This window comes from Phyllostomus discolor, chromosome 5, assembly GCF_004126475.2.
Source record: "Phyllostomus discolor isolate MPI-MPIP mPhyDis1 chromosome 5, mPhyDis1.pri.v3, whole genome shotgun sequence".
Lineage (NCBI taxonomy): Eukaryota > Metazoa > Chordata > Mammalia > Chiroptera > Phyllostomidae > Phyllostomus > Phyllostomus discolor.
In genome coordinates, this window is record NC_040907.2 from 20,900,432 (window position 1) to 20,918,773 (window position 18,342).

An 18,342-nucleotide genomic window follows, 5' to 3' on the forward strand; every position below is an offset into this window, starting at 1 on the left:
CGCCCCGGGCCGTATCGGGGCAGGAGCTGAGAGCGCGCCTCGGCTCCCGGGGAGCGACTCCCAGCGTCTGGATAGGCTGTAGACGCCGATTGCCCGCCCACTTCGCCGTTCGGGGTGCCTCGATTGGCCGGTGTTGGCGCGAAGGTACGCTAGGCAGCCCTCACGCAGGGGCAGCAGGAAACAATAGAGGCCGCGCGCGGAGAGCGAGCGCCTGTAGACTCCCCGCCCCTCCCGCAACGGTAGACCTCGGGATACCCCCGACTTGCCTGCTCGCCATGGCCGACAAGGAAGGTGAGGGTGCCGAACCCACCCAAGGAGGACGGGGCGTGCCGGGCTTGCGCCGCGGCCTCCACACGGCCTAACCGTGAGAGCAGGCCCGGTTCTGCTGAGTGCTGTCCGCACCATTGAAGGCGTGAAGGCGAAATCGCCCCGCGAGGCGGGCTAACGGCGCGCCAGTTCCTTTGGAGAGGAGGCCCGGTGCAGAGGGGTGAAGCTGGCGGTGGGGGCCCCGGCCGGGGTTTGGTCCCTCCTCACGCTCCCTGTCGGTCTACTTGCTTCTCTCCCGGTGCGCCCACTTGCTTCTCTCCCGGTGCGCCCTGAACCGCTTCGTAACACCCCGGGGCTCGGTCCTCGGGCCTTCTCGCCGGTCCCGTAAACTTAACCGCGTGGGAGAGCGTGCTCCCGAGGCCCGGCGCCGTCTCCCGCACGGCTGGCGGAGTGTCTAGCCGGGAAGACCCGAGAGTAGTTGCGACCCGCGAAGGCGGAGGCGTGTTGGTGCCTCCGCGGAGGGAGATTGAGACAGACCTGCTCCGTATCAGGACTCGGGAGCCCCACGGGTGGCTTTGGCAGTGTTTACTCGATTTCTATTGTGTTCGCTAACTTAACTTGTTTTTACTATTTTAGCAGCCTTTGATGACGCAGTGGAGGAACGTGTGATCAACGAAGAGTACAAAATATGGAAAAAGAACACCCCTTTTCTTTACGATTTGGTGATGACCCATGCTCTGGAGTGGCCCAGCTTAACTGCACAGTGGCTTCCAGATGTAACCAGGTGATACGAATCTCTTGAACATTATTTTGGTGTGACCTCAGTGTACATTTATCACGTCTATTTTACCTATTTTTCTCTCCAGTCACCCTTAGGGGGTACGTAATCGAAACCTATTGATGACATTTTTTTTCTAGGCCAAAAAGTGGGCAAAAAGTAAAATTAACTTTGTAATTTTTTCTGATAAGAGAGAACATGCTGTTCTCTTTTTCTGATACTGGGTTGAGTAGTCATATTGTAACTGTAGTGTACCAAGTAATAGTGGGAAATTGTCAGCTTTCCAAGCAGTCCTTTTAATCAGTCATTGGTTGAGGCTGGTTAATATAAAGATGAGTGTGACATGGTAGTTGTCTGCAAGGAGCACGGTATAGTTGAAGCAGGTGTAACTAATTCGAGTTACGTGCACTCAGAGCAGTTTTAGAGAGATACTTAGGATGCTTAGAACTAATACCTGAAGGTGGGATGGTTTACATACAAGGGAATTATGCAGGGTGAGATTGAGCACATGCATTTCTTACTCATGGGTAGTTTATCTCTAATAGAGGAGATAAAATATTTAACTTCATTTACATTTATTGAGGGTCTAGGTGCCATTAAGACAAACTTAGATAAATACCTTCCTTGCCTTGACTTGTTATGTATAACCTATAACAGTGAAAAAATTAACGTTGTGAGAGTGGAAGACATAAAATGACGAGAGTAAGGAAAAAGGACTTCAACTGAGTATGAGAAAAGGCTCAGGTTTTAGCAAAACCAGTATGCCTATTGGAATAATGAATTTCCTATTATAAAACTGTTTTGGTATTCAGAATAACATTTAAAAATTATATGTGTACTAAAAAATAAATTTCTTCAAACTTAGGTCTTTAGAAGTCTGTGTTTCAGCTCAGCAAGTAATAAACATTTGATAAAAATTTTATTAAGAATGAGCCCTGACTGGTGTGGCTCAGTTGGTTGGGTGTTGTTCTGCAAATCACTCGACCGAGCGATTCCCAGTCAGGGTACATGCCTGGGTTGTGGGTTCGGCCCTAAGTCAGGGTGAGTGTGAGAGGCAACCAAGTCTCTCTCTTGAATTGATGTTTCCCTCTTTCTAAAAAGAAAATCTTTATTTAAAAAAAACGAGACCGCTACCTTTGCAGCGGCATTAAAGAAATTGGGAAATCTGTCTTAAGGTTGTTAAACAAAACCATAATAAATACCTAGAAATTTAGAATTGCAAACTTCTTTATCAGGTTTTCATGTTCAACTGATCATCAGAATCAGCCATAAAAAAGAACAAAATTCTTGCCATGTGGAACAACATGGATGGGCCTAGAGTGTTTTGTGCTGAGTGAAATAAGTCAGAAAGACAGATACCATATGATTTCACTTATGTGGAATCTAGAAAATAAGATAAACAAGTAGAACAGAAACAGACTCATAGATACAGAGAGCATTTTGACAGTTGCCAGATGGAAGAGGAGTTGGGGGAAATGGGTAAAAAATGTGAAGGGATTAAGTACAAATTGGTAGTACAGAATAGTCATGGGGGTGTGAAGTAAAGCAAAGAGAATATGGTCAGTAAGTAATGTAATAACTATAATACCAGATGCGTGACTAGGTTTATTGGGGTGAAGTTATATAAAGTTTAATCACTTAGTTGTACACATGAAACTAATGTAATATACATCAAATGTAATTGAAAAATAAATTATTTACTTAGCTGGGTAGCCCAGTTAGTGTTGTTCAACATGATAAGGTTGTAGATTCAGTCCCCCTATCAGGACACATACAAGAATCAACCAATGAATGCATTAAATAAATGGAACAACAAATAGATGTTCCTCCCTCCCTCTCTCTCTCCCCCTCTTCCCTCCCTCTTTCCCTCCTTCCCTCCCTTCTTCCCTTCCTCTCAATCAGTAAATTTAAAAAAAAATTTTTTTTCAGCTTTACCCATTTTTTATTTATTATTTATTTATTTTTTATAGAGGGAAGGGGGGAGAAAGAGAGAAAGAAACATCAGTGTGCTTTTGCTGGGGGCTGTGGCCTGCAACCCAGGTATGTGGCCTGACTGGGAATCGAACCTGCGACACTAAAAAATGGTTTTTAATTAAAAATTGCTAAAACAGCTTTGGCTGGTGTGGGTCAGTGGATTGAGTGCCAGACTGCGAACTATAGTGTCACCGGTTCGATTCCCAGTCAGGTCATGCCTGGCTTACAGGCCAGTCCTTGGTGGGACGGTGGGAGAGAGGCAACCATACATTGCTGTTTCTCTCCCTCTCTTTCTCTTATCTAAAAATAAATTTTTATTTATTTGTTTATTTATTTTAAGTTGAGTACAGAAGTGGAGTTTTTTCTGTCAGGAATTCTCATTGGTACTTCAAACCATTAAACTTATGGTAGAGTACTTGAGAAATACTGTAGTGGGTGATTACAGATTTACTGGTTACCTGCTAAATTGTATTGGACTGGTGTGTCCCAAATATTGGCTACCCCATACCTACTAAATCCTGGAACATGAAAGCTTCCTTTATATAATGTGATTAGTTAAGTTTGGAAAATAGTGAATTAGACTAAATTCCCCAAGGCTGAAATCTGTATTTGAATGGCTTTCTACTTTAGCAGATCTAGGAAAATAAACCGTTAATACTTGATACTGATCCAAATACCCTGCCTTTTCCCCCTTTTTTGTATTCTACTCATAACAATGTTAATTTTTTTTAGAATGAGGATTATTTATAACCAAGCATCTCTAATGCCAAGTGTTTAATTTTGTGTGTATATGTTCTTATTTTGAAATTCACATCCTTTAAAAAAATAACCGTAGTTCTATAATATTCAGAACTGCCTCCCTTCCTCTGGTGCTTCAATTTTCCTTTCTTTTTTTAAAGATATTGTTTATTTACTTTTAGAGAGGGGGAAGGGAGGGAGTAAAAAGAAGAAAAACACCACTGCATGAAAGATACTGGGGATCCAACCCTGCGACCCAGGCATGTGCTTTGACTGGGGATCAAACCAGCTACCCTTTGATTTGTAGGCCAGTGCTCAGTCCACTGAGCCATACCAGCCAGGACTGGTTCTTTTAACTTTCCAAATACAAGTGTTGTCAATTTTGTGTTGAGAGCCCTCTTTTTAACTCTACTGTTTTTTATAATTAAAAAAAAAGATTTAAAGATTTTATTTATTTTTAGAGAGAGAGGAAGGGAGGGAGAAAGAGGGAAATACCAATGTGTAGTTGCCTCTTGTGTGTCCCCAACTGGGGACTGGCTGGCAACCCAGGCATGTGTCCTGGCTGGGAATCGAACCTGTGACCTTTCAGTTCACAGGCCAACATTCATTCCACTGAGCCACACCAGCCAGGGCTACCTTTTCTTTTCAATTTAAGATAATAGATGTCCATCACCTCTGTTCAGAGGAATTCTGATTGGTTATTTTAGACCCAACTTCTGGGCTCTTCTCAGTATTAAGATGCTTACTGGTGTCTTTGGTTATTCTGTTGGTTTCTCAAATGTGACACCTTCCAAACTGAGTATATTTACCTGGAGGTCCCATCAGAACTTTCTCTTAGAGTTTGACTTTAGTCTATTTTTTAGCATTCTCTCCCACTATGTTTTCCCATCCCAAAGTCAGATTTGGACTTGCTCTAATTTTTTTACTTACTTGTGTGGTGTAAGGCAGGTTGCTTCATCTTTACAGTGTTACGGTATTTAAATGACACACAGTATGTGCAGTGCTTAACATGGCTTCTGGTGCTTCTGTTGACCTTCCCCTTTGCTCAGTTTCTTTTTTTTTAATCCTCACTTGACATTTTTTTCATTGCTTTTAGAAAGAGAGGAAGGGAAAGAGACATTGATGTGAAAGAAGCATCGGTTGTATGTGCCCCTCCTGGGGACCAAACCTGCAGCCCTTTCGTTACGGGACAGTGCTCCAACCAACTGAGCCACACCTGCCAGAGTCAGTTCCCTTTTCCCAAAATACCTACTTGTCTCACAGAGCCCGTTTTCCACTCCGCTAGGTTTTATCTCATTTTGAGACCTGCTCAGGTATCTCCTGTTTGATGAACACTTCCTTCATTACAGAATAATCTTTTTCTCCTGTATTGTGCATCCTCTGTGTAGTGTACATTGACTTGTGTTTTACTCATTTGTGTACGTGACTGCCTAATTGCCCCTGTACTCCCTGGTTTTTTAAGGACAGGAGTCATGTCTTAATCATTGCACTTCCATAGTGTTTAGAGCAGTTTGTTTATTGACTAGGCAGTTAGGGAATACATCAACAGTTAGTCTACCTAATGTTAATTTCCTTTCCCTTCCTTTTTCTAAAATGAGGTTAACCTAAGTGTCAGTGTGCCCAACAGTTTTTTTCTTTATATCCAACCAGGTGTAAAGAATGAGTAGTTAATTCACATTTTATTCCACTAGACTTTTTCCCTAAAGTAATTGTAAATTTTTGACCCAGTTAAATACAGAAGTTCCTTGAACAACATTTTGTTCATTATAAAACTGATGAGATACCATAGAAACTTAACTCTCATTTATATCAGTTAGCCTGTGGTGAGATTAGTTTCATTGTATGGCATTTTGCTTCAAGTCACAGAACCTGTTGATGATATTAAGTGAATATTTACTGTGCTTAAAAAAAAGTAAGCGCTCTGTCCTGGCTGGTGTAGCTCAGTGGATTGAATGCAGGCTTTGAACCAAAGAGTTGCAGGTTCGATTCCCAGTCAGGGCACATGCCTGGGTTGTGGGCCAGATCCCCACTGGGAGCTGCGCGAGAGGCAACCACACATTGATGTTTGTCTCTCTCTCTCCCTCCCTTCCCATCTCTAAAAAATTGATAAACCATGGATTAAAAAAATAATAAGTGCTCTGTAGTCTTCCTTGTACTTGGCTCTATGGAAGTTACATTGAAAGGAGAAAATGACTTTCTCCTCTGAAGACATGGTTATAATTGTGCCTTTTGCATGGAAGTGTGTCACCGATGTTGAAGTCTGTCTGAGTACTAATTTGAATAGTGACCATGTATTGCTCTTACAGACCAGAAGGGAAAGATTTCAGCATTCATCGGCTTGTCCTGGGGACCCACACGTCGGATGAGCAAAACCACCTTGTGATAGCCAGTGTGCAGCTCCCTAATGATGATGCTCAGTTTGATGCTTCACACTACGACAGTGAGAAAGGAGGTAGGAATCTTAAAAGTGAAAGAAGGAATCTATGGATTATATTTTTCATCTTTGAGTTATCATAAAAAGTATATATAGTTGACAAAAGCCTCAAGGTAGAAACGAGATTTTAAGCTTTGGAAAGCCTGAGTTTATAGTAGATATATTAGATGTCAGAAGACGTACATAACACATACCTGGTTCAGCACCTTTTCTGTAAATCTTCCTCTAAAATTTGTACTGGGAAGATTTCTAGAAATGAAAGAAGCAAAAATCCACCATATATTATTGCTGTTAATGCATGTATTAACATAGGAGATGCTACTCCTAGGGAGGAAAATTGGTATTTGGAAGAAGGTGTGTGTGAAAACAATCTTACTTTTTGAATAGATGAAGCAAAGATATACGTACATAGCATATATATATATATAAATAGATGTATCTGGTATTAAAATTCATCATGGGTGCCAGGAAAATGTCTTACAAGGTTTCTTAGAGGGGCAGTAATGGAAAAGAGATTGAGAAACACTGGCTTAAATTGCCCCTTTCCAGGTTTGTAGTAGAAGTGACTGAACCATGGCACTTGCTACATATATAAAAATTAAATGAGCTGTTTGGTTACATGCTGTTTTAGGAGATAACCTAAGGGTTTACTTGTGCATGAAAGACACTTTCCCTTACAGAAGAGATAAAATGAGTGAGTTTTCTTTATTGTTGTCCTTGAACTCATTATTACTGAGAAGTGGAAGATAAGCTCTGGTTGAGATTTGATTTGTGCTCTAAAAAAATGGATGTTTAATGTTTATCGTCAGATTTTTCCTGATCAACAGAATCCATTGTTTTATCTCAGTTATTTTGGGTTTCAGTTATTTTCCAGGATTGTAATGTGCAGTTGATCTTTATTTATTTTTAAGGTATATTCTTGAGCATATTTAACTCAGTATTTGGGAAACTCAGGTAGCTGAGGGACATTTTTTTCCCTAATCCTTACCTGAGGATATGTCCCCTAAATCTAGAGAGATGGGAAGGGAGAGAGAGGAACATCAGTTGGCTGCTTCTATATGTGCCCTGACCAGGAATTGAGCCCACAACACTTTGGCATACAGGATGATGCTCCAACCAACTGAGCCACATGGCTGGGGCTGCAACTGATCTTTTGATCATTTCATATTTAGCTTGGGGTGATGGAGATTGCAAAATAAGTTCTTAGGTTAAAGGTCAACAAACATTTTGTGTCACTGACCCAAGTGTGTAACTATGGGATTGATTACTATGAAGTTATTTTCTGGGTAGGCATTAGTGATGGGGGGAACGGCAACACTGAACTTAGACTTTTATTAGATGAAAATAACGAGGATAAGTTTTCTAAAATAGGATTTTTGGTTATTTACTCACAAAACACATACTCTGGTAATGTAATAAATTATTTTAAAATACCAAAGCAGTTCTGGCTGGTGTGTCTCAGTGGACTGAGCACTGACCTGTGAACCGAAAAGATGCTGATTTGGTTCACAGTCAGAGCACATGGCTGGGTTGCAGGCTGCGTCCCCGGCTGGGGGTATTTGAGAAGCAGTGGGTTAAAGTTTCTCTCTCATGTCTGTTTCTTTCCCTCTCCTTTTCCCTCATTTTCCCTCTCTAAAAATAAATAAATATTTTTTTAAATATCAAAGCAAATATAATACAATGTGGGAACCTCCATAAACCTACTCCTTATAAACCACTATTAAATTGATATAGTTTTCTGAATGATTTATCTATCCCATTTATTGGATTACTCATTCAAAGATATGTTAAATACTTACTGTATGCCAGACATGTTTCTTGTTGCTGGGGATACAGCATGGAATATTCTATTCTGCCCTAGTGTGTCTTGGACACATTTCTGTGTAAGCATATGGGAACCTACCTCCTTTTCATGGCTGTATACTAAGTCATAGCTAACTATTTTTATTTATGGACATTTATGTGGTTTCCCATCTTTTGGCTTCAAAAACAATTCTAGTACATGCAATTGGCATAGTTTTGCTATAGAATAATTTTCTTAGTGTAGTATTTATCATAGGGCAAGAACATTTCAAGTATAATTGACAATGCTAAATTGCCCTCCAAAAAGATTCATAGTCCCGCCAGTAGCAGAAATATTTATGTTACTCCATGCCCTCACCAACATTAACCTTAATGCTGCAATCTTACTTGACTTTGCTTTTTAAGTTATTCGTGATATTAAAGTTATTTTAAAATACTTGGCTATCTTGACCTGCCTATTTATGTTCTTTGCTCATTTTTTTTTCTTTTGGGTTATCTCTTTATGTATAAGGTAGATTATCCCCAATAAATAGGTTGCAGATAATTTTCCAAGTTATTTTATAATCTTAAGGCTTATTTAGAAGTTAGAGTTTTTTTATTCTTATTGTATTTTTTTCACTACTGTTTAGTCTCCTTACACTCCCCTTTCCTCAGCAATCACCACATATTGTCCATGTGCCCTTAGAAGCTATAATGTTTTTATTAGCTATATGTTTTTAATGTCCAGCTTTTCTCCAGTGTCCTTCAAGTATTTGAAAGGCTTATCATTTCAAAACTTGTAAATAGTTAGCTTTAGTTTTCTGGTACATTTATGTTTTGACCATTAAAACTTTAATCTTCTGGTTTAGGTATGGAATAAGGATCCAGGCATTTTTCTAAGTGGTTAGCAACTTTTTAAATACCATTTGCTGACTAATCCATTTTTTCCATTGGTTTTTGAAATGGCATTTTTAAACAAAGATACTAAAATCTTTTTCTGCTGAGCTATTTGAATCGAGTCAAACCAATTCCCTTTTGTGTTCCAATGATACCTTTATCCCTCTTATTAGTGCTTAATAATAAAGGAACAATGAAAAATATTAGTAATATGTATGGTATATTTGTGTGACTATGTAAGTCACCTTAATTAACCCTGAAGGAAACAGATACTCAGAGTTTTACAACTTGCCATGAGGTTACACAACATATTATCTCTTACTCCTTCCTCTTCTCTCCTTTTTTTACTCCCATTCAGCCCCTCCCAGATCTTCAGATCACTAGATACACTTGGTGCTTAAAGGGTGGAGGCCTTTCTCCATATGGTCTCAACAGTGGTGGAAGTAGATCTATCCTATTTCTTGGTTGGTTGTTATGTAGGTAGCTTCCTAATGTCTCTCCTTGGTCAGATAAAATGTCCTGGACTCTCAGATTGAACTACTGTGATTGATTACCATCATCTCCTTGACCCTATTTGATTTGAGGTAATTGATGGCAAATAGCTTCAAAAGATCATTGAACTTTCAAAGCAAAAGACCTAAGAACTGCCCTAATCCTGTTTTGACATTAGAAAGAATTTGTGTGTTTATATTAGGTTTAGCCTGGCTATAGTCATAGTTTAAGCCCTGAAAATAGATTAGATGTAAAATTTTACCTCAGATCATGTTACCAACATCTTCAAATATCAACAAGTTATTTTTAGCAACTTATTTGGGAATTGGCTTTGTGTATTTTAAAAAGATATCTTGAGTCTTTTGTCTCAATTACATATAATAAACTTTTATTAAGTCATGGTGAAATAATTAAATATTTGATTCAAGATGTTAGAATTTATCCTTAGTTTCAAAATGTTTAGGGACTCTAAAAGTAGCTCGGTGTGGGAGAAATCAGAACGCTGGTTACCTTGTTCTTGGGGACCGGTTGGGAGGGGCACCGTCGTGCCTTCTGGAGGGCTTTATGTTTTATTTTGACGGGTGGTGGTTCTGGTGTGCTAAAGTTATGTAAAAATTTGTCCAGCTGACAGTTTTACTGTATTATTTAGACCTCAAATTTTTAAAATAGTGTTTATATAGAGAACAACAAACAAAATAGGAATACAGTTAAACCTTGATCATTCAGTTTACTGTACAATCATGTGCCACATGACGACATTTCAGTCAGTGATGAACTACATACATGACAGTGGTTTCATAAGATTATAGTGGAGCTGAATTTCCTGTAAGAAATGGAAGGATGTATCGTTGAGGCAGAATTTTATTTCACTACGACAGGAACAATATCTGTGGGGCTTGGCAGTGGGTTCCCTCCCACAGCACCTCGATTCCAAGCATACAGATTACATGCCAGCCAGCCACTGAGCTGTTTCAGCACAGAGGATCCTGTCCTGTCAGCACTACATACAGTCGTACTTCAGTACTCATCAGCTTCGGAACACATCACATTTTTTGATGAGAAAAAAATGTCTCAGCATGCAGCATACTTGCCAGAACTGGAATACAAGTCACACCACCCCCTTGCAAAAGAGAGGGCTTCATCATTGGGTACTTGTCGGTTTCAGCACTCATCATGGGTTTGAGAATGAATTAACGATGTGTACCGAGGTACCAGTGTATGTTCGGAGGACACTACAGCCCTTCCAGTTCTAGTTCAAATGGCCTTTGGAGTACACTGCTGTACATCCTTTGTTGAGGACCTAAGATCCTGTACAAAGACCCAGATCCACAGGATGTACCTTAACAAATATTAAGTGCCACTGCCACTTCAGTAAAAGCCTCCTGTGGTAGTACGGAGCCATTCTGTCCCTGTACTTTGGAAGTATTTTCAGGTTGTAATGATGTTAAGCATAGAAAAGTTTTATTTCTTTAATCAAGTCAATGCCAGAGAAAGCCCTTTGTGCCAGGTAGGTTTAATGAAACCAAAAACAAATTTCCAAAGTCCAAATACCGAGTCCACAGTTCTACACTCTTTCCATATTAAATACTCTTTTTTATAAATACCACAAAGTTCTTTAATCTGAACCCTGCTCCAGCATGTGGTAGCGAAAACACTTTGCCATGACAATCCTATGTTTCTCTCTCCATCTTGATTCTACTCCTGCTGATCTTCAGGCCACCTTTCACTCCCTTCAGAAACTTTTTTTTTTTTTTAATCCTTACCCCAGGATATGTTTATTGATACTAGAGAAACAGACAGACATTGATGGAACCCACAACCTAGGTATGTGCCTGACCGGGAATCAGATTCACAGCCTTTTGGTTTATGGGGTGATGCTCCAACCAACTGAACCACTCAGCCAGGGCCTGACAGTCATTATTAATGGTCATTTAGACTTTATTTAGCCAGTTTTTCCTCTGTATTTATTTTATTTTATTTTATTATTTTTTTTAGAGGAGGGAGGGAAAAAGGGAAACATCATTGCACGAGAGAAACTCACGGGCCCCCAACCAAGGTCGTGGCCTGCAGCCCAGGCATGCGCCCTGACTGGGAATCAAACTAGCGACTGACCCTGTGGTCCGTAGGCTGGCCCAATCCGCTGAGCCACACCAGCCAGGGCTTTCCTGTGTATTTTCAGTCCAACCCACATCCCTGTCCGTGAAGCAGCATTGACAGCTTCAATGTTCTATTTCTGGGCCAGTCAGAGGAAAGCAGGGGGAGGTCTCATGGGACAGTGGTGTTGATAAAATGCATAGCAGTGTACAGTAAGTAATGTCCTGGGCCTTCACATTCACTGAGTCATTCACTGATCAAGAGCAAGTTCCATTTATGATAAATGCCTCATATAGGTGTACAATTTTTTAGCCTTTAAACCATATTTTTTACTGTGCCTTTTCTATGCTCAGATACACACATACTTACCATTGTGTTCCAGTTGCCTGCAGTGTTCAGTACAGTGACATGCTCCACGGGTTTGTAGCCTGGGAGCCGTAGGCTACACCACATAGCCAGCCTGAGTGTGTAGTGGGCTAGATCTTCTCGGTTTGTGTGAGTGCACACAGTGATGAAATTACCTAACACGTTTCTTGGAACATTTCACAGTCATTAAGTGGCCCGTGACTACATTAATTCCACAGTCTGTCTTTCCTGCTTCATATTTGACCTTCGACATATCAGCTTCAACTTGGGGAACTTCTAAGTACTTTTTAATAGATAAGTTCTTCTCTTTGTAAAAGCTCAATTATAAATCCTCTGCTGATTTCTTATTGATGTACTTTACAATTAGGCCCTCTGTTGAGTATATACTCAATACTGAAATAACCCGTATTTTGTAAATATTGCTTATTGCTCTGTGGGCTCTGTGCCAACTATTGCTCTTCCCTGTTGGCAGTGTCTCTTTCCTGGCCATTACACTTTTTTTGTCGTGAACATCTGTAGTTGTATGCCTGTCTCTCTGTATTTGGACTAAAATTTTCTAAGAATCATGGGTCATATTATGCCTTTTTTAATATTGTAGATCTAGAGTTCTTGGGGGAAAATTGTTTAATATGGGCTTTTTTCTTTTAGAGCCTATTTTGAACTTTTATTTTTAGATTTTTAACCTCTTTGAAACATTCAGTTTTTAACTTGTAAGAGTTTAAAGTTACCTAATCGGCTAGTTATGTTACCATTAATGTCACTGCTTTTCGAAAAGCTTTTTGTCCTTCAAAGTATAACACTTGTATAACAATGCTAGTGATAGCATTTTATTTACTCCCAGAACTTGCTTTATGGATAAAGTATTTGGGGCTCAGAGAAATTGAGGGCCTTCCCCAAAACACCAAGCTAGTAAGGGGCAGAGTTATTTAGGCAAAGGTCTGACTCCTAAGTACCTTATCATGCAGCCTCGTATAATTCTTTGGCTAATCATTAACTATCTTTGTTTACATATCATTTGCCAAGAATTACATAATCACAGATTATATTGTTATACATTTTATAATGGTACTTGAGAAAACTCGAAGGCATACAGCAGTCAAATATGAATTTAAAAAATGTTTTTGTCTAGTCCTTGCATACCTGGTTTATTTCAACCAAGGACTATAGTTGGCAAGTATAAGTGGGTATTAGGTAAAGGGAACTAGCTCTTGTGGCTCTGTTTTTCCTCACCAACCTAAAAGAAACAGTGTAGGGAGAAGATTCGGTGTGATGGTATTCCCAAAAGGTTATCCCAAACTGGAGCTTCAAACAAGTATAAGAGGGATTCTAGTACCTAAGCACGTTGTACTTAATGAAAATAGTAACTTAGGTTTTACTTATTCAGCATACTACTTTGGTATTTGAAATGAGGTTTGAAAACTGCTTATTGAGAACCTACTTCTAAAGTGGAGTCCATTAGTGTTCCTTAGTTTTAGATAGAAATATACTCTAATTAGGTATATAACTACCTAGAGTCATTTCGTAGCTGAAAGCGTACTAGGCTAAGAATCAGACAACTAGGGATCCAGTTTAGGTTCTGCCATAGTCATGTCATTATGAGCAGTTGTAGGTACTCTGAATTTCTGTTTTCTCAGGAAAAATTTTTGGAGATAATAACTCTTTGCTACTATGTAGGGTTATGGTAATAAGTGAACTAGGGGTGTAAAAGCACTTTATGGTGCTAACAAATGTCTAGATTACTTCTAATATTATGCCAGTTTGCCTTGCCTGTGTAATGTTTTGAATGACATAGAGTAGTTCTTGCTCTGTCCTCATTTGCAGTTAATTTCTTATTTACAGAATTTGGAGGCTTTGGTTCTGTTAGTGGAAAAATTGAAATAGAAATCAAGATCAACCATGAAGGAGAAGTAAATAGGGCACGTTATATGCCACAGAACCCCTGCATCATTGCAACAAAGACTCCGTCCAGCGATGTTCTTGTTTTTGACTATACAAAACATCCTTCTAAACCAGGTACCTGCCCTTTTCAGTTCAAAAACAAAGAGTTACTGTGGGAATACATTGCCTTCATTCAGTCCTTTAGTTGCTTGTTATTCCTTGTATAATTTAACATCTTGTGATTTATATTGATTTGTGTGGATATTCTTCATTCTTTAGGTGACAAAAAATGCTTTACGTAGAACAGAATGATGGTGCACCTTAAGCATCATATAATTGGTCATAATGCGTCTGTATCGCTTATAAATATTAAGAGCTTTAGACTTAATGATAAAAATTGCATTATGCTTCATAGACCCAGAGGCAGTGAAATGGATGGTTTTGATGTGTCTGTTACTTTGCAGATCCTTGCGGAGAGTGCAACCCAGATTTGCGTCTCCGTGGACATCAGAAGGAAGGCTATGGGCTTTCTTGGAACCCAAATCTCAGTGGGCACTTACTTAGTGCTTCAGATGACCATGTGTGTATCCTTCCCATTTTGAAGCAAATCTGGGCTCGTTATCAGCTGGTTTCTTTTCTGGGGTATGTGGGGAAGTGTGAGAATCTTCCTTTTTTATAATAGCTCATTTTACATTTAAGACCATCTGCCTGTGGGACATCAGTGCTGTTCCAAAGGAAGGAAAGGTTGTGGATGCGAAGACCATCTTCACAGGGCATACAGCAGTAGTGGAAGATGTTTCCTGGCATCTGCTTCATGAGTCTCTGTTTGGGTCAGTTGCTGATGATCAGAAACTTATGATGTGAGTAGAATACATTTAATTTTTTTTCATAAATTATCTAAGTTTCATATTTAGTTACTGATTCAAGTGTTTTTCCTGTATTTCCTTTTTTTTTTTTTTTTTTTAACTAAAGCTGGGATACTCGTTCAAACAATACTTCCAAACCAAGCCACTCAGTTGATGCTCACACTGCTGAAGTGAACTGCCTTTCTTTCAATCCTTACAGTGAGTTCATTCTTGCCACAGGATCAGCTGATAAGGTTAGTTTGATTTATTTCAAAAGGAAACAGGGTGAATCGCTCTGATTTCTTTTAATGCACAGAGATCTTTTAGTTATCGGTTTTCTTCTTCTGCTCAAAAAAAATTGATTATTCTTTCTTTGCTTTCTGTACATAGACTGTTGCCTTGTGGGATCTGAGAAATCTGAAACTTAAATTGCATTCCTTTGAATCACATAAGGATGAAATATTCCAGGTAAGAAAACTAAGGCTGTAATTTTTTTAAAAGGAAGACTCTAATATGTGTCTGGGCATGCTTATGCTTTCTTCCATTGTTAAGCATAACAGAAATGTTCTATGTGCCTATGCTCGTCTCTGTAGGAAGGCGGTTGGGTTTTCCTCTGCTATTTCTCAACTCCCTCAAACTGGTCATTGGTCACCTACATTGTTGACATATTAAGAAAAGTAGTGCCTGGTTATTTGTCAGCCTTGTTCCTGGCACTTGTCTCTTTCCTTATTCCCATTCCTTCATTCTTTCTAACTTGCCATGTGTATTGATTTTGTAGTTCAAGCCTAAGGTAGTGACTCCATATTTTCTGCCTCATCCGCTTATTCCTCTCTTTCTTTCTCTGTCTCCCTTTCGCTCCCTCCCTCAACTTACTGATTACCAAATGTAGAGAGCAAGGAAAGGAGAGAGACTGATTTTTTTTTTAAGATTTTATTTATTATTTTTCAAGAGAGGGGAAGGAAGTGAGAAAGAGAGGGAGAAACATCAATGTGTGGTTGCCTCCCATGTGCCCCTCACTGGGGACCAGGCCTGCAACCCAGGTATGTGCCCTGACTGGGGATCGAACCAGTGACCAGGGATTCACAGGTCAGCACTTAGTACACTGAGCCACATCAGCCAGGGCAAGACTGATTTTTTTTTTTAATTCCATTTATTTATGCATTCATTGGTTGAGTTCTGTGTGTGCCATGACCAGGAATTGGATCCGTAAATTTGGTGTATTGGGACAATGCTCTAACCAAGTTACCCCGCCAAGGATTAAGCTTCCTTTTTATTTATTTTTTTCTTTTTAAGGGGGGGGGTGGTGAGGGGGAGAGAAACATCCATCGGTTGCCTCTTGTACACACCCTGACTGGGATCAAACCTACAACCTAGGCTTGTGCCCTGACCAAGAATTAAACCCGAAACCTTTCAGTTTATGGGACAACACTTCAACCGACTAAGCCACACCGGGAGGGCTTAAGCTCCTTTTCTTAACATGTAAAGTTCTCTGGCACAATTCAAGAAATAAGTTCATTGCAAGGGTACTATGAGAAACACAGTCTTCTTTGCCATCAAAAAAAAACTTAAATAGTGAGGAAAGGCCCATTTAGTATCACTATAATAAGATATTGTTTTGTCAAGTGTTAAGACCATAAGGGTGGTCAGAGTTAATTTTGGTATGGGCCCGTGGCACCCAAACTCACTCTATGTGAGCCATACTCATATGCACCCAAAGTCTCAGCCTTACTTTCTACTCTTCAGCCTGCTCCAAGGAACATTTTGTCCTTGCTCTTAATGGTAGTGTTGCCTGGAGGGTATCCAAATTCTTCCCTAAATACTGTTGGTTAATACCCTCTTCTCTGTACCATGAAGTTAGGACTTTCTTACCAGTTTTAATAATTAGGAGGTTGTTGCCTGTATAGTAGCTAACTTTAATAAAAATTGTTGTAAGGGGTCATTTTTAATCAGTCTTATATATAATATTGAATTCATAAATCAGAATTTGATTATATTTGTCTAGAGGCCAGAATTAGACAAGATTAAATACACTGAGGTCTTCAAAAATATAAGAGCAAGTAAAAGCTGATATCTTAGGTTTCTTTTAGAGAGGGGGGAAGGGAATAAGAAAGGGAGAGGAACATCAGCGTGTGAGAGATGCATCAGTCAGTTGCCTCTCACACGCCTCCAGCCAGGCACCTGGCCCGCAACCCGGGCATGTGCCCTGATTGGGAATTGAACATTGACCTTTCGGTTCACAGACTTGCACTCAGTCCACTGTGCCACACCAGCAAGGGCTTATCTGTCAGTTTTAACTTTACTGTCTAAAGTACTTGGACTTCTGCTCTTTTAATGACAAAAATTTAAATTGTTTAAATATAATTTTAGGTGTGTTTTTACTCGACTTTGTAATTGAAAGCTTTTCTGCTTTCTTTATTCTTCTGTGTAGGTTCAGTGGTCGCCTCACAATGAAACTATTTTGGCTTCCAGTGGTACTGATCGCAGACTGAATGTCTGGGATTTAAGGTAAGTGTTGAATTAGTTACTCTTTGTGGAATTATTTTCTTGATTTATACCTTACAAAATTAGTTAATTTTTAAAAATTGGAACAGTTATAAAGGACACATGGATAATATTGGGGGGTTGGAAACGGGAGGGAGGTGGGGATGATTAGGGGGCTGGGTTGGGATAGGCGGAAAGGCAGAACACTGTACTTGAACAATTAAAGAAAAATCTTTCTGTTCTAGTAAAATTGGAGAGGAGCAGTCCCCAGAAGATGCAGAAGATGGGCCACCGGAGCTGTTGGTATGTTACAAACATTGAGCAATTGGAATCATCCGTAATTTAATGTCTTCGGTCTGCTTTTCATATCTGACTTCACTCCCTCCTTTAGTTTATTCACGGTGGTCACACTGCCAAGATATCTGATTTCTCCTGGAATCCCAATGAACCCTGGGTGATCTGTTCCGTGTCCGAAGACAATATCATGCAAGTGTGGCAAATGGTAGGTATTCAGTTGTTTGGGGGAGGTTAAATAAAGGAGGTATAGTGTCACTTAATATTTACATATTTCATGAATAGAAGTGGCATCTCTGCTCAGTTTACTCCTGAGTATGACTTTAGTGTTTGTCTATACATTATATCAGTTTCAATATTTTCAGCTGCCTCCTCCTTACCTTTGATCTGGTTATCCCACTGGTTTCTTTTGCCAAATTAAACCAAAATTGGCTTCTTTCCTCTCAACTTTGCTGTTTTCCATATGGCTCTAGTGTTTCCCTAGCTGGCCACACTTGAAAATTCAAGAGTTCTCCTTCATTATCTATTCACCTCCAGGTGTAGTTCACTTATCAGACTTGATGTTGTCTGTCTCGGTGCTGTTTCTCCCATCTGTACTCATCGCACAAATACAAACACGCATACCCAACTTTCCTGTCTATTCCACACGCTCGTTTTTTTGTTTTTTTTTTTTCAGGTTCTAATTACCACTTGCTCGACTATTGCAGTGGCCTCCTAATAATTACTGGCTTGCCTCCTGTGTCTCCCTCTTTGCTAGCAGTTGAATATCTAGGAATGGTCATTCCCTTGAAATCACCTGTGAACATGCCTAGTACAGTTCCTATCACAGTGTCACAGCATCAGATACTACCATTTCTCCGTGAAACTCTACTAGATTTCAAAAACAGTCCCTGCCTTTACACTCCAGTTGGAGATTGTCGCCTTTCTTTGGATTTTTAGAGTATTTGAAATTTGATAAAGATAACTAATTTCTAATATATAGCAACATACGAAAACAGTTGCATTCTACAGACAGATAGTGG

The 18,342-nt window shown here is 39.7% G+C and overlaps 1 protein-coding gene across 1 annotated transcript in view; it reads left to right on the forward strand.

Moving 5' to 3' along the window:
• The window catches only part of RBBP4 (RB binding protein 4, chromatin remodeling factor), a 22,626-nt gene continuing 4,284 nt past the window's right edge, over positions 1 to 18,342 (forward strand). The window contains exons 1-11 of the mRNA XM_028511660.2: positions 1 to 291; positions 904 to 1,051; positions 6,064 to 6,209; positions 13,662 to 13,835; positions 14,165 to 14,280; positions 14,400 to 14,560; positions 14,673 to 14,799; positions 14,936 to 15,013; positions 16,974 to 17,050; positions 17,272 to 17,329; positions 17,418 to 17,528. Of these exons, the coding sequence (XP_028367461.1) occupies positions 276 to 291; positions 904 to 1,051; positions 6,064 to 6,209; positions 13,662 to 13,835; positions 14,165 to 14,280; positions 14,400 to 14,560; positions 14,673 to 14,799; positions 14,936 to 15,013; positions 16,974 to 17,050; positions 17,272 to 17,329; positions 17,418 to 17,528 (1,212 nt within the window). The 5' untranslated portion in view covers positions 1 to 275. The remainder of the gene's footprint in view (positions 292 to 903; positions 1,052 to 6,063; positions 6,210 to 13,661; positions 13,836 to 14,164; positions 14,281 to 14,399; positions 14,561 to 14,672; positions 14,800 to 14,935; positions 15,014 to 16,973; positions 17,051 to 17,271; positions 17,330 to 17,417; positions 17,529 to 18,342) is intronic.